Below are 17,027 nucleotides of genomic sequence, written 5' to 3'. Positions count from 1 at the left end.
TTAAAACTAAATAAAATCTAAAACATCCTCGAAACCACCGCAGCGAGGCACAGTTCCTAAGATGCTGGCAGCATTGCCCCTTTGGATGGCCAAACTAATTCGCCGGCCAAGGTAACTGCCCGCTCTAGGATCACCGGTAGTGTAAATTGAATAAATAAACTTACGCAAATATCAGTCCATCTAACGCCATAGCGTAGACCACACGTGGCAAAGGAAACATCGAACCAAACATGGACGCAGTCAGGCCGGCCAGCGCACCAATCCCAATGATGTATTTGCAAGCAGGAGCGTTAACGTATGCGTACATCTGCATGAGGGGCGAGTTCGTGTCTACTTCATCGAAAGGCACTGTTGAACAAAATTATTTATTTTTAGAAACATAATACTATTATTATCTTCTAGTAAAACTCAACTTCTGGATTTCAACGGAAGGGTTTGCCCATAATCACCACGCTGGGAAAACGTGTAGGTGATCGCTGTACATAATAGTAGTAGCATAGAGGATGCCGCCCATTCTCTGTTATATTACCTTATGATATATCGCCCCGTATGAAACCTCCGGGAAAAGGAGGTGTTGTGAAACCTGTATTCTGAAATGCGGATAACGATATCGGCCAAATAAAGATCACCGACAACATGAGTATGGTTAAAACCGGACGTAGCAACAAAACCAACTATATCGGAACGAGCGTTATTTTTAATCTCCTCTTTGATTTGGAAACGAACGTGGTCGTTATCAATTGTTTTTTTTAAAAGCTACGGATATGTATGTGCATTTTTGGTATGAATTTGTTAGGGTGACAGTAATTTTTTTGTTTGTTTTTTGTTAACGGGTCACGATAACTGTATTTGATATGTGCAAGACAGTAGCATGAACTTCATACATCCACAAAAGGACTAAATAACCGGTATAAGAGGAGAATTTTTGCCGTTTTATGCAATTTTTCTACTGTATGGTAACCCTGGTAAGAAACACAGTACACGCCACTGGTGCAAGATATTTATGACATAGATTAGCTGCGAATATTCATGACATATTGATATCGATGTGATTTTAATATAAATCAAGCGGGTACTGGGCAGTGCGAGCTATATTTGGCAAGCATACCTGGAAAAATATGTGTATTAAAAAAGTGTTTATGTAGTAGGGGAACTGATTTGCTCACTTTATATTTACGTAATTGTATATCAAAAGATACGTGATGTATAAGTAATATCAAATATTGTACTATATAATCTAATCTCTATTATTGTGCCACTTGATACCAGTGCACACCACGCCATTATAGCGGTTCAGTTTTTCTGGCTTGACACTACGGTGCTACGTACCTTCTGTAGGCCTAAAATTATGAGCCAATGGATAATGAGGTCTACCGTTCTCACGTGCTATTTTTAAGATAAGACGAGCCAATTGGTGAACATTATTATCTCGTTTTATATATAAAACTATTGCCTATAAACAGAGTAACACTTTGCAGGGAATGGAAGGGGCACTTTATACAAAGCGCTGCTCTGTGTCGATCAAGAGCGTAGGTGTTAAGCCTCAAGTGCCTGTGATTACGGCATTATCGGAAACCACGCCCTTGATACCATACGTGGCGGTAGTACTTGTCGGAAAGAGCCCTTATAGATTATTGTTAGCATATCGAATACTGTACCTATTAGCTAATGATTATCAGGTAAAGTTCGGAGTCGACAGTTTTGCCCGATACGTAAAAGCCGGACTCGCACCTAAAAGTGTTTCTGCCCTGCTGGTACTGGCTAAACGCAATCGATTGATTTGCATTGTCGCAAGTAGGCCACAGCACCCTCGGTTGCGTAACGGGAGTTATTCGTGTGAAACAATTTAAAACTCCGTCCGCAGCTCTGTTCTTGAACTCATACTAGCATTTTAATTAAAAAAGCTTGTGTGGATTTTCACATATTTCATTTGTTTAAATAACTTCTGGGCTTAGTAAAAAAAACCGCCACTTCTAAAATTCAAGAGATCCATTATTATTATTCTCAACAGTAAATAATATTTAAAAGTATACCTCAATGACATTTGCATACTGAGACTACATAATTAAGCTAGTGGTAATGATAATGTAATCATATTATTGTATTGTTTGCTCAATTAATTTGATATAATATTAATAAATCATTGTAAGGCTTTTATTTAAAAATGTTATTTAAATTTTAAGCACTTGCGTACTTTAGGGACAGCCAAATATATACATAAGGGGGTTACTATTAGTTTAAATACGTACAACTTTGGGCAACAAAAATATTTTCAGAAAGATAATTATTATTTAATAAATCAAATCAAATAATCTTTATTTGCTAAATGTGGTACATACAATTGTGGTGTCCGTTCTTAGTAAATAATCATATTTTGTTATTGGAATATGGGGTGCAAATATTTTATACTTAGATAGGTACGACAATCTTTTAATCTGCTGCTTTTTTGTCTAAATATATAGAAATGTCCTAGATTTTTAGCTATTGAGTGTCTCTTAAGATATTCTCAGTACCGGCTCGGAGCTAGCAAATTAGCCTTGTCGCTGTCTCCTGTCTCGTGGAGTACGTTAAGCCTTTGGCCCGAGTAATCAGTGTTGTAGTGTGTAGCACTTGTTAAAACCCACCAACCCGCACTCGAGCAACGTGGTGGGTCTATAACGTGAAACTCTTAGAGTATCTTTCCTATTAGAGTTGTGGCCTGTGACATACTTCTAGACATTAATATATAATATTTAGTGCAACTATTGAATGTAAATAAATATTATAATTATAATTGTTTAACAAGCATGCTTATTGTTATATTCATTTGGGTACAACGTAAAAGGGTTTCAGGTAATTACAACGATCATGGCTGATAAAATACATTGAAACACGAAAATACTAAAAAACGGTTTCTCTGGAAACCTTTGGAATAATTATTATGTAAACAACCTTTATGAATACTTCCATAATTTCTGAATTACGTTTGGAAATTACGACTATTGTATTACAAAAGTTTATTATAAATACATTGTTTACGTTTTGAAATGTTTCTAGTTGTGAGCGCAAATTGTATTGAGGTTAAATCCAACATTGGAGATACAGCATAGTCCCATGTTTCCTTAGTCAGCAGTAGTTATCACATCATATGTTAGTTTTTTTAATTAGTGCTGAGGCACGAGGGTATTTATTTCCTAACTGAGGGTTGGTGTTCATAACATTTTAAAGAAAAACCCAACATCTAATAATTTTGGGCCTGACCCAGAAATCAAACCTTTTTTGTCTGTGGTTACAGAAGTTAACACCAACGAGCGTTTACATATTTATAAAACAAGGCGTTAGAAAAAGTCTATATGGAGATATATTCAATATAAAATCAAATTTGTGGAAGCATGAGAAGTTCGCAATCTTGTTAAAATGCATTGCCATTAAGAAAAGAGCACGTTACTTTTCTATAATATATGGCTTGATAAATTCCCCACGACTTCTATCTTAAGATAAATGACTACTAGCTGGTATACATACATACGCATTTGTAAACTCAAGTAAGATTGTCTCTGTGTGAGAGTGTGTGTGTGTGTATTGTGTGTGTGTGTGTGTGTTTGTGTGTGTCTGTGTGTGAGTGTGTGGATGTGCATGAGTGTGCGTGTGTGTATGTGGGTGCGTGTGTGTGTGTGCGTGCGTGTGGGGTGTGTGTGTATGTGTGTGCGTGTGTAGCTGTCTGTGGCTTTGTATTTCGACTGAACGAACTTTTTTATTTAAAGGTTAATTAGGCGGGAGTGTTCTTAGCTTTGTAAGATGAGAATCTATTCAAGATGAAATCCGTCCGTAATGGCGGGTTATACATTTTTTCACAACTAGTTGAATACTATACGTATACACTATGATGAATTTCAATATGGCCGCATACAAAAAATGGCTTATAGCAAAAATAGACTGTTCCCGTGGATTTAAATAAACGGACCCAAATGCGGATGAAGGCACGGGAAACAGCCCTGGTGGATTCCTTTTTTTAGAAACGCGATTAACGAGGGTATCTGTTTTTTGTTGGCATAGAGAGATGTCTGCGGCCAAGGCTGGAAGCTACGTGAGCTAGAGATGCACCAGGGAGCTTTACACCACTTAGCAAAATAGTGAAAACGGTCGGAAAGTTTCGTAGCTTAACTTTGATCCTGTTTGCTTCTTAAAATTTCATCGAACAGCTGCTCTTGTAGAAAGCCACCCTCCAACTTCGTGTCACTAAGTTAAGATTTACGAGTAAGTATAATATATTCATAAATTATTGCAAAATTATTGCAAATGATTGAAATATTGAACTGCTGCCTGCCTGTTATTAGTATTTAAGCAATGGTCTTTTCTTTCGGATCTACTAATTATATACATATTAAAAATAACCTCGAATACCATATCGAATCAAAACCATGGACTGTACTGCCTAATTCTAAAAAAAACATAAACAATTTACTTAATGTATAACGATATAAACCTAATATTCTAATGATTTTATTTGAGTTGAGTCGATGTTTAATGGATTTGGTGTGCGAAGGCCTTTATGTGTTTGTAATGACGTAGGCGATCCCGTGCTTTTCCAATAGAAGCTTTTAATATTTACAGGTTACGTTATAAGTAGCCCTGATTATATCCCCCGACAAGGCATATAATTAAACTGCTAAAGGACGACAAACGTGGAATAGGAGACGTTTGGCCCCGTTTATTATTACACATTATATATTAATTGGATAATACTAGTGCGCCAGTTCTCCGACTGTTGATAAAGCTACTATGAACGTAACCTGTAAGTTGGTCCGTAATAATTCTAAGACTGAAAGACAAAATGATGGAATCTGTTTACAGGGCAACCTACCGGCTCAAATTATGAATCTTCATTATTCAGTGACCAAATGGAACTCGAAAAAAACGCCAGTTTTAGGAAGCAAAGTTAAAAAGTTAGGTATAAATTAATCTAGAGTCCTAAAGTAGGTATTTATCCTACGGTATTGGCAGTTGTAACATAGAAACGCAATCGGGGTTTTACTAATTCAGGAATTGATAATAACCAAAATGCTTGTTGGTAGACTACTAACTAGATGAACAGACGACATAAGAGGCAGCTGATGAGCACGGCCAGCAAAAGATGGTGAAACGTAAAATCCGGACATCCTATCGCTTACTATTTATCATGTTATCATAATTTATCAACATTACCAACGCAATTATCAACCCGATCACACGATGTTTTATTAAACATATTATGGAAACAAAAAGAGACGACAGTTTTTTTGCTGTAATTATCGGATAAAGTTAATTACATTACATTTTCCTGTTCATTTCTTTGAATACTCTTAATTGAAAAACAGAGACTTATCATTTAAGTGTAGGTTTATTTAGCCGTGCCTTACTATTTATTTTTCAATTTGATAAAAATAGCGCAAAAAATTATAAAAGCTGCCCCTTATTAAACTCATATATGTTATTGTATTGAACGATCACAACATATTATCCTAAACACCTTTTAAAACTTATAGTCTATTTTTTGACGGAGATAATCTTTTGTACACAGGCACCAGTAATTGCAGAGCGAGACATAAAGCGATTGGTGAGTTCCGCGCGTGACGTCCTCACAGAGTGTCTACAATAATACATCTGCTGGTCATATTTGGTCCAAATAATACTTTAATTTTAAAACATGTACGAAGAGCTATGGGAAAATGGGGTGGTACTGCATAGTTACAGTGAAAAAAGACTGTGGCAAAGCTATCAGGTCTCGCTTCTCAAAAGAGTGACGTACTTGGCTCTAATGGCGTTTTGTAATACATTTATATACCTATATCTAATGCTTACTTACTTATCAAAGTTAGAATCATGGAGGTGCTGACGTATGCCAGTAGAATGATGACCAAACTCAGGACAATGGCCAAAGGAATCGATCGCTTGGGATTTAAGGCCTCTTCTCCAGTAGTTGCGATAATATCAAATCCAATGAAAGCATAAAAGCATGTAGCAGCGCCGTTCAGTACCTAGGAAAAAACAAAATTTTAGAGACCCAAATATAGTCAAGTATAATTAATGTTATTCTGGACAAATGTTTCATTAGATAAAATGAAACAATAATTTAATAAACTTGAGAGAAGTAATTTTGCATTGACAGTAGATGTATAATAAAATAATAGAGAATTAAGTTATCAAAACACAAGATCGTAACTGATTCAATTTTGATTTTCTTAAACAGAAAAAATACGTTTTAATGTTTATGTGGAAAAACGGAAAGTACTCTTTTCACGACCTTTTAAGTAAAGGTCTGACAAACATTTGCGTGGCAAACACAAAAATTAAAGAAATCCTGCTTTTGTGCTCTCGGGTCGCATTCGAACCTATTTTCGTAGGCTGGTTTATGAAGTCTTGGTCTTTGAAAAGAACTTCAGGTTAAATCACATTTCGATGTTATATTGGGTATTCAAATTAACCTGCTATAATATGCAACAGATAATCCAATCCATTCAAAATGATATATACCGTAGATATTTAATACAACTTTAACTAAAACATAATTAATAAGCATTTATTTATTTATTCAAGCATTCACTTACTCCAGCCCATCCAAATGGTAGAAATCCTCTATGCCTTGTCCAATTATTAGTATCCACGTAAAAGAGCGAGGATCCCAACATAAAAGTCCATGCCATAATGTTGATCACGTTCAACACGTTGTTAAAGAATAATGATTTCTTCAATCCTGCTACGAGAACAACGGTCATCAAAATGGCGATTCCGAATGCAACGATATCTGGAGGCTTTCCTGTTAAATAAACATTAACTTTAATTCACATTATTATTTAGCCTAAGAATCTGTAGGTAAACTATCTTTAGATGTCATTACGGAAAATTTTGGAAACTTATTTGTGAATGTGACTATTACTCAAAATTCAGAGTTTAGCAGAATCGTCAAGATTGTTTATGTTTTTTTAAGTGTCTAAACAGACAGCGACATACCAAATTAGTTGACTGCGCTGTTTTTTCAACTTTAACAAAAGTGCCCGGGGGAGTAGAAACAATACGTATACTGGTAAACGCATGTTAAGTAAAGTCCATTCGCTTAGAAATGGTCGCCTTTGTGCCGTACCGTCTTGGCCCATGTCGCATTTTGTCAAAGGCGCCGCTGCGCTATCAAAGGTCGCCGCGCCGTACATTTACGGGAAAATTTTTGCATTTTATATCGAAGTGCCGTAGTGAAAAGTTCTTTTTGTCGACTCTGACAAAAAATGTTTTTCCGTTCTTGCGAGCTGTGTGAAGGGCCTCAAGATGTAAATTTGGATCTTTGTAAAACATGTAAACAAATTGTAATGTCCATGGGTATTTTATTTAAGTGAATTTGTCTGCACTTATCAAAGTAACTTAAAAAATAGTGGAGATATTAAGATCTAAGCGTTAAATCAATATTGAAAAAGGGTTCTCGTACACAATTAACGTTTTCATTTGTTTATATACCTACTCATAATTTTCGTTAAAATGTTCTTTTCTTCCTTGGTTGTGTTCACTATTCATATTCATATTTTATTATATTAATATCCATAGGTATAAAATGATATAAAAAACATTTTAGCAACAAACAAGTAAAGTAAAAATAAGAACTATAAAATTTTACAGACTTTATCTTAAAATTATAAATGTTTTTATTTGAGTTTAACACCATCTTCGGCTCTATTCTGATACCTTTAAACTTGCAACTCGGAACGAGTGCGTGGCAATGATATTTGAAAGTGTCTCTTAAGTTAGACCGAATAAGAATCGCACTTTGCACTTGGCACTCTTGCCGATTCCCAAATTGCTACTGCCTGGGATCGAACTGATTATTGAATATGCTCGCTCAAATTCAATAATCAAGCTGTATTTTTAATTTTATAAGCATCGTCTCGTATCGTATCGTATCGTAAAAAGGTAATCTACACACCAACAAAAATGAACCGTGCCTTAGATGTATCTGACGTTGAGTAAACTTGTATTAGAAGAAACTTAATACGAGGAAAATATCTTTCTTAAATTATAACGTATATTTATTTCTTCAGATATTATATTTAACGGAGATATTCTAAGAAACTTTTGAGGCAAAACCTTGATAAACAACAACTACCAAACATTTCATAATTTATTCCTGGAAAATCTATTCAAAACATTACGGCGTGAATAATATAAATCAACACTAACAAGATAGGCTGATCTAATCTTGCGCAAGAGACTAAAGCTTCTAAAAGAAAAGATAATAAAAAGTGACCTCTTAACCAACCCACTCTTTGGATTTGGAGATATTTTATTTTTGATTTTGGATTTGCATTCATTTTACAGTTCATAATTAGATGAGAAATAAACTTTTCGTTTACAATATTTCTAGATAAAGAGAAACCATAAGTTTTCACTACCAAGGATTCGTACACGCAATGATCGAGTATTTATTAATAACAACCTTGAAAACATTTACCTTTGACAAGAAAAAGTTCAGAGTTCATCAAGAAAATAATAAATAATATTCATAGCTAAAGGTAATACCAGTTAATAACAGTTGCAGGATGGATTTGCTTTTTGTATTAGTATACCCAGAAAATGACGAAATTTCTTAGTTTGCTGTTGTTGACGGTGAATTTGTAATAAACGTAGCAATATTAAAATAATACAAAGCATCTGGAACACGAAGCGGGTATTCCAGAATAAAGTAATGAAGGAAATAGCTAAGGTACTTTTGTAGGTAAGAGATCACGATCTCCGCATTTTCATGAAAATTTTGTTCGTTAGTAAAACACTAAATTAAAATACGGGAGCTCACTAGTAAAGGATTCTTGAAATTTAAATTAAGGAGCTTTGAGCTTCTTGATAACAAAGGATTATTGAAATAGCTGAAAAAGGCAAAATCCTTTGAGCTATTTGTCGTCACTGCACTCTTGCAGTGACGACAAATAGAAATAAAGGATTTAAACTGAAACATTGCAGTCAAGTAAAATTTATGTTCAGAATTTTTTATTTTAATTTTTCTGTGTAAATTGGCACTGATAAAAAAATACAGACAGAAAGAAACCATAAGAAAATATGCAACGTTGCCAGGATTGAAACCTTTTTATTTAAAAATACCATTAGAATGCTCAATGTAAAGACATATTTTAATGACATTAGTATATTTTAAAAGTATCAGTCACTTAATTTTTCCGATCTCTAACCGTAGGTACGTGATTGAATTAAAATAACTTTCAGGTTTTGAATTCATATAGTCAAACACATTTTCATACAAACACATGCTAATTTTGAAAGAGGTTTTTTTTGTAGTCCTAATAAATGTTACTTTAAACCACCATCAATGTATAACTGAGCACCAATGTAAACTGGTAAAGCGCCACCTACCGGGTTCAATTTCGGAACCCATTAAGTACTTACACAAAATTTCATCAAAATCGGTCCCGCTGTGTAAGAGGAATTAAGCGGAAGAACAGAAGAATTATCTGTGTTGCTGTCGTTTTTAGTATTTTTCTCACCGTTTGAACCTTCCCTGAACTTCCACGAATAATTCAAGACCTACATAAGCCAAATTAGTCCAGCCGTTCTCGAGTTTTATTGAGACTTACGAAAAGAGTCTAGAGAAACTACTATAGTCTGGAAATGATTATTATTTAGTATACAATAAGTAATTTGTTTTATACAATTTTTTTTTCCTCAAACTTGGCGTTATCGGGAAGATTCTGATCATTGCCCTCTATTGGGTGCCTATTCAGATTCTTCCAGTTTTTTATTTTTGGAACTATTTTAAGTTTATTGGTTTAAACTCCTTATAGATTTAGAAGACGAAACTCCTTAGAAGAGTTAGCCAAAACTTAAATTGCTTTACGGTTATAATTCCTTGAATATATAATTACTGAAACGTTTTCTTAACTAACTGAATAGCTTATATAAATAGCTTAAAACTTAGTTTATAGCAAACTCAATTTCACAAAGAATATTTAGCATAGTATTAAAAAATATGAAGATTGATAAAAGGTATCAATATCCAACGTTTCATGGGAAGTACTTTTTAGAATAAACTGAGTTAGTCTTAGTTGGTCGTGGTGCATTTATATTGTTTTCACAAAAGCTTTTTGATGTCACAGTAGCTGGCTTTTTCATTTATGGAATAAAGTGAAAGCTTTGAAGTATACCTTTAGTGAAACTGGGATCGTAAACAAATTTGTATTCCTCCCCCAAGAAGTGCAGTAAAATTGGTTAGAAAAACCAATCCACTCGGTGAATCTAGTTTGCAAAGTCTAAAGTAGTATTAAAACAAAGCGAGATTATCCATTTTGATTTCTAGATTTTATTACCTTTGTAGATTATAATTTTTTGATATTATTTTACCGAACTTAAAGAGACTGGTTTTTAGAAAAAACTTTTAAACTTAGATGCTATTTCATCAAGATGACAAACAATTACGTATGTATTAGCTCGTAAGTGAGTATTTAGGTACTCGCCGTTTTCTTCCATCATTTAATTAATATGCAACCACTGCAACATTCATATTGTCAGTAAAGACTAGAAAAATATAAAATTCCCCCTAAAATTGAAATAGAACACATCTCATATCATTAATATTTGAATATAATATGGCGTATGGGCTGGCTCACATAAACCACAAATGCCAGTCCAATTTTCTATCTATTTGTTGACCGTAGCCAAAATCTTGTACGTAAATCCAACAATTCCCTTTAAATTTATTCTAACGTTATATCCCAAACAACTTCTATACATAGCTGTAGTCAACTTTGTGAGGGAATGCAGTAGGTAACATCGTACTATTTACTAGCTTCCGCTCTCACGGCGCGCTTTATGCGGTGAAATTTATTTATCGTTCCATTTGAATACATTTTTATTTTCAATAGTAAACGTTTCTGTGCTTTTATGCTATCGCCTTTCAGATGTTGGAAAGGTTTGATTTTTAATTTATACCCACCACAAATTATACAGCGCGAACTACCGCTTTACCTTAATGAAGATGCCGAGTTGTTTTTTGCCCTTATTGCAAAATAATGACACCTTTAAATTGTCACTGATATATTTAAGAAAGTTGGAGTAAGGGGAAATGCATTCCGTTTGACGCTGGATAAACTATACTATCACAGGTATATGGTGTCAACTTTCTTGTAAACAAATTAAAAAAAAAAAAATAGTCCGGTTATTCTTTATACATTGTAAAAATCTCTGCCAATTAAGTTAAGTTTAGAGTTTTGTATACAGCTGAATAATTGATGCCATAGTATACTAAAATTTTAATAATGTAGTTCAAAATGTATTAACTAGTTAACAGTAGTTTTTTAGTACATAGTCGGAAAGCTTAATCCAAATTGGACAATAAAGTGCAAAAATAAATCTTATGCGGCAGATATTCCAGCAATTAGCTATAAAAGTGTAACTTTATTATATTATCTTATATTATATATATATGATAATATAATGAAGGTTGTTTTTCATCCAAAGGACGCATTGAGTAAAGTTCTAGAATAACTTTCATAGATTACTAATTTTTATTATTAATTATTGTAAAAAATTCATTATTAAAAGCGCGACTTGCCTATGAAGATTTGAGGTTTGTTTACAAGGGTTCCAGATCAAGTTTGGCCATAGTATAGTGAGTTTTCCGTAAGCGGAAAGTTTACTTAATAGGCTTTCATTTCAGACCGGTGAAAAGCTTGCTTCCAGACGCAACAGAAACGACGAATGCTTTAAGTTCTTATGGCTTCAAACTACACGTATGTACTAAAAGTTCAAGTTCTCCTGTCTCCCGTTGCTACTAAAACTGTAATCAATACAGTCTGTTGGTCATTTTCGAGGCATTTTGATTAATGTGTGCTTTAAGTTTTTTTTAAATAAAGAGATGATTTGCTATCGGCTTTTAAGTATATGCGTATTTGAATATCAACATTCTAATTTAAATGTTGATCAATTTGATATTCGATGTCGTCAAATGTTATAAAGATTATATATCTTTATAACATTTGCGCAACGTAAACGCAAATATATAAAATAAGTATCAACATAAAAGAATATCTTATTAGATAACTCTGTAAAGTTAGAGGTGTGTGCTGGGTACCGTACTCGGTACCACCGAAACTCTAGCCACTAGACTATTACCGTTATAAATTACTGGTTCACTAAATTACTTTTTCATTTTTGCATTAAACTTGTTTTAAGTAATCATTTTACAAAAAAAAGTAACATATTCTGTTACCTTTGTTGAAAACACTTACTCTATTAATTTTGGAGAAAATCCATACACTTAGTTAAAGATTATAGTTGGACCCAGCAGTGTTAGTAACTACGCTATAACCGATAACACTATATTGATTGGAGATTGGAGATTGGTTGATATAAAGTCGAGAGCTTTCAGTTGGTGTGCATTCCCAATTAACGATCAGTGACCGATGTTAGTGCAGTAGACAGTGGCTGATATGTTGTTATGTTCACACCTCCAAAACTAACATTCCCGAAAATGCAAATAGATTAATCCTCGATATCTGATATTGAAATCATATGTTAAAATGTATCGTATAATTAACAACTATTTCTAAACTTTAACTAAACGATATTAGTATGGAGATGTAAAAAAACGGTTTCTAATTAGTATTAGGTACATATATCAAAAAAAATATTTTATATTAGAGAATACTTAAATAAGTTATATCATGATACGGTCTTTTTTGATCGTTAGATATAGAAAATAGTAAGAATTTGCATTCAGGAATTAATCTGAGTGGAAACTATGGAATTCATTCGGATCTATTGTGAAACTACATTTTAATGGATTAAAACTAAAGACCTGATATTTTCAACCGACAGACTATAATAAAGGACAAGCAGATTTCGTGTTCGGTTGTTTTTGTTTTTAAAATTCCGCAAAACCGTTAGTTTTCTGGGATAAAAAGGAAAGATTTTTTTTTCCAGGATACAAGTTATCTCAATACATAATTATGTAATATCGCAATATAATATAATGATACTCAACATCATCATCATTATATGTTTTCATTATGGATAACTATAAAGCATGCAGGTTTCGTCACATAGTTTTCACCGTTAAAGTAAATGATATTAAATTATTCGAATTATAAAATACAAATGTAGAAAAAATATAAAATATATAATATGGTGGAAATAAAAAAAACTACAGAAATGACGCCTTGAAAAAGTTACAAGAGAAGTACTTGTATATTATTTTTGACAGGTATATACTTACCGAATACAGTGCCAAGTTTAGAAGTCACGTAGTTGTTGATAGCTCCGTCCCACATGGCGTCGAGACACGAGCTAAGTGCGCGAGCGCAAGCACTAGTTCCGATCTATAAAAAAAATATGTTGTTAGAAAAGTATGAAGAGTGACTGAAAGTCTGACAATTATTTTAACAGGGCCTGGCTGAGATAACCGATTTCTGAGCTCCTCGGTGGTGTGGTCAATGAAATTGATTTTGGCATGAAAAATTTGTCAAATAAGTATATGAAATAATATTCCAAAAGTTTCATTTGTGTTAATGTATTCATTTGTTTTCGCCAGATAGTCCGATAACATACCCTGACTTTCTGGATATCTGGCCTGATGAATAATAGGTTTCTGGAAAATTCTGCTCGATTCGAATAAATGGATGCGCGGAATTATCAATTCGTTTCGTAGCGATGCGTTCTGTTTCGCCGTATACTAATGTAGAAGAGGCATAGTAGTTTTTTTACTATTGTCAAGTCATCTTAGCTAAATAGTTCACAAAACACCATAACGAACGAGGCCGAGATATTCTGATTCTGAGGGTTGGAAATGATATCACATGGATGCTCAGTATGACGTGGGATAAAGGCAATAATTAGAAAATTATGGACAAAACAGTACAAAGTTTGTATTAAACGTAAGCTTATAGAAATTTCCTATTATATTATAAAGCACTAGCGGACCCCAACGCCATCTGTCGGGCTGATTTGTGAATCTAAACCATCCAGGGGGCCACCCAAACGCATACTAAAAAAATCATTCAAATCGGTCCAGCCGTTTAGGAGGAGTTCAGTGACATACACACGCACAAAAGAAATATATATATAAAGATTACATAAGTGATAAAACAGCTTAAGTGGGAATTATTGCCCTAGCCAGGTTTGCTCTTATAATTATTTTAAACAACAATGTGAGACTTTGATAACCAAAAAGAACACCCAGTTATGTTTGTTGTGGGCTTCTACTAATACCGGGGCGCATTTGGAACCCTCGTAGCATTAGTTTTAAGTTTACGAATATGGTTATCGCCATCATCATAAGTGCCGTATATGTGCGTACTTACAGTAATATATGTGGCCGAAGACACTAAATTTCCTAGTCATACACTTAATTCAAGGATGTTATATCGTCCTATTCTATACGAGTTGTAAAATTATGATTTTCAATAAAGGCTTCGACAATTATTGCATCGTTTTGATTAATTTGCATGCATTCACGGCACCGAGCACGCTTTAAAGGACCGAGTTCAATGTATATTGCCTGAGTAGGTACAAATGATTTGATTACAAATTTGCGTTATAGATCTATAGCTGCGGTGCTATTGCACCCGTTAAGCCGTCCCTCGACACGTAAATCATGCACATCGGATTATAAAAATGAGGTTGTACAAAATTAATCCATATGCATCGCATTTATTTGTAGTTTGTAGGCTTATTCCAGATTGAATGCGTTAACAAACATTTACCTATAGAAGTAAAATTTATTTTAATGCATCTTAATCGTTAAATTTTGTACTTAAATTTTACTTTTATAGTTTACTAGCGTACTCAGCCCACTTTGCCGGGCTAGATACGCTATTTTGCTTTATTTAATTTAAACAATAAACTTACATCATTAAATTTTTAATTTAAGTCTCATAATATATTAAGTCTTTTATTTCTCTCTGTATTCATTATCTTCTATTCTCTTCTCGAGCGGGTGAAGATAATTATCTATACCCATGTACACCCAAGAAAAGAATATAATCATAGTAAATAAAAGCTGTATTTGACAGTTCAAAAAAAGGAGTGCTCCGATCGTCACCAAACTTTACAGGATTACTCGCCAGGTCAATCCGGAGATTCCCTGAAAGTTTCATTGAAATCAGTCCAGCCGTTTCGGAGCCTATACGGAACATACCCACACACTTTCTCTTTTATATATATAGATAGATTTTTAAAGGCGCCTTCAATGAAGAAGACTTAATACAATTTTTAACTTAAATTACGTTGGACCCCAAACTAGGATTTCCCGTGTCTTGAGGGAAGATGACTGCAATCTTCTCTAACAGCGCTAGATCGATCTGGTTTAAATATAATTAACATAAAATAATTGCACTCAATTGTCCAGAACAAATTGCAACAATATCAAGTGATATCGTGAACTTACTATCAGAAATTTAAACTTTTTAAAGAAACTGAGTTCAAACATATTGAAGTTCAGACAAAAATTTTTGAATCAATGAACTTCTTCATAGCGCGAAAACATATGTAATAATTTTTGAAATTGTTTTGAAAGATATGTAAAAATAACTTCTTAATTAAAAAATAGCATAAAAAAGTGAAAATGGCGCGGCCCCGTAATGACGTAACTGAACCCTCAAAAATCTAAATCAAAATGAAAATGATTCAGGTTAATACTCTTACTTTAATATGAATTCATAGACTTAGTTGCGTTAAAATAGAAATTTCCACCTATTCATTATATGTACATGATTCAAAGACCCGCCAGTATTTAGTCCTATTTCTGATTCGACAATGAGTGTATGAAATATCGTTTTATTTCAGTGTGATAATACCCAGGTAGAGCTTTAGAATTACTTTGTACGAGAAGTTAGAGATATGGAGAAGTGAGTATTTTCTTGTAAAATACTAACTATAGGTAGTTTTAATATGCTCAGCCAAAAGACTTTATTTCAAAACAAATTGGCCGTCAGTTTACCCGGGCTACTGTTCGGAACAGCAGCACCGATGACGACGTGTCTGTCACAGGCAGGCCGACTAAGCACCGAGAAATCCGGGTTGCATTTTACCTTGGGAACAACAATACCAATTTCCGCTGTATTTTTCAGTTGGAGTTTTCTAGGCTACTTTTACATCATGGGTAAATAAATGCTGTACTTGAGTATAATGGGATTTAAATCTTACCATATACTCCAATATCATATTCCAGCCGATTATGAACGCGACGAATTCTCCGACGGTGACGTAGGAGTAAGTGTATGCAGATCCGGTGGTGTGGGGTACCCTTACTCCAAACTCCGCATAGCAAGCACCTAGAAAAACACACTAATTAAGAACGCCAGAATATTTATCTTTTGATTTTCATTAGAATATAGGGTGTATGTTAATGTTTGCATAAGATGTTTCTCCATGTCTCTATTCGATCAGAAAATGCTTTAATTTTTATTTATTACATAAAGCTTTTAAGAGTATCTGTTGCAATTATATTTTATTAGGATGAACTGAAGGTATTCAAATTTTAAATTCAAATTCAAAATTCGAATTCAAATTCGTTTTAGATATTATTTAGTTTTAAATAGTTTATTTTAGATTTTTTTATTATATTTATAAAACAATTATATTAAATAAATACATTTTAATTCACACTTAAAATTCAAAATTAATTTATTTCAAGTAGGCCTAGTATAAACTACGCCTACTTATACAGGTTTAATAGGTACAGATAGTACATCAACATATTAAAACAAACGACTGAAGAGTGGGCGAATAATAAATATTATCTGTTCTCACTCTTGGAGCTTCATCATCCAACAATTTAAATCTTCAATCACGGAAACATCGCCAGTCGCAAATGCCCGTCGCGAGGACCTTCTTCCGTTTCGCCTCATTTAAAACATTTTAAATTCCCAATAGCAAATGACGGCATTAATTATGTGTTGCTTTACAGCAGCAACTGTAAGATACATTCAGGATAACCTTACTGTACAGTACAAAGTTTAAATAAGTCAAGAAGGTTAGTTATAAGAGGCCTATTGTAAAAAGAAAGACAAGGTAGATTTAATTTC

General features: G+C 33.7%; 1 protein-coding gene across 1 annotated transcript in view; it reads right to left on the bottom strand.

The window, feature by feature from the left end:
• The window catches only part of LOC120636254 (probable cationic amino acid transporter), a 132,902-nt gene that overhangs the window by 37,327 nt on the left and 78,548 nt on the right, over window positions 1-17,027 (bottom strand). Inside the window, exons 4-8 of the mRNA XM_039907641.1 lie at window positions 16,147-16,274; window positions 13,220-13,322; window positions 6,567-6,775; window positions 5,825-5,996; window positions 165-348 (exon numbers count right to left, since the gene is read on the bottom strand). Coding sequence (XP_039763575.1) covers window positions 165-348; window positions 5,825-5,996; window positions 6,567-6,775; window positions 13,220-13,322; window positions 16,147-16,274 — 796 coding nt within the window. The remainder of the gene's footprint in view (window positions 1-164; window positions 349-5,824; window positions 5,997-6,566; window positions 6,776-13,219; window positions 13,323-16,146; window positions 16,275-17,027) is intronic.

Source organism: Pararge aegeria, chromosome Z (genome assembly GCF_905163445.1).
Source record: "Pararge aegeria chromosome Z, ilParAegt1.1, whole genome shotgun sequence".
In the NCBI taxonomy this organism is placed as follows: domain Eukaryota; kingdom Metazoa; phylum Arthropoda; class Insecta; order Lepidoptera; family Nymphalidae; genus Pararge; species Pararge aegeria.
This window is presented reverse-complemented; position numbering and strand designations above follow the sequence as displayed.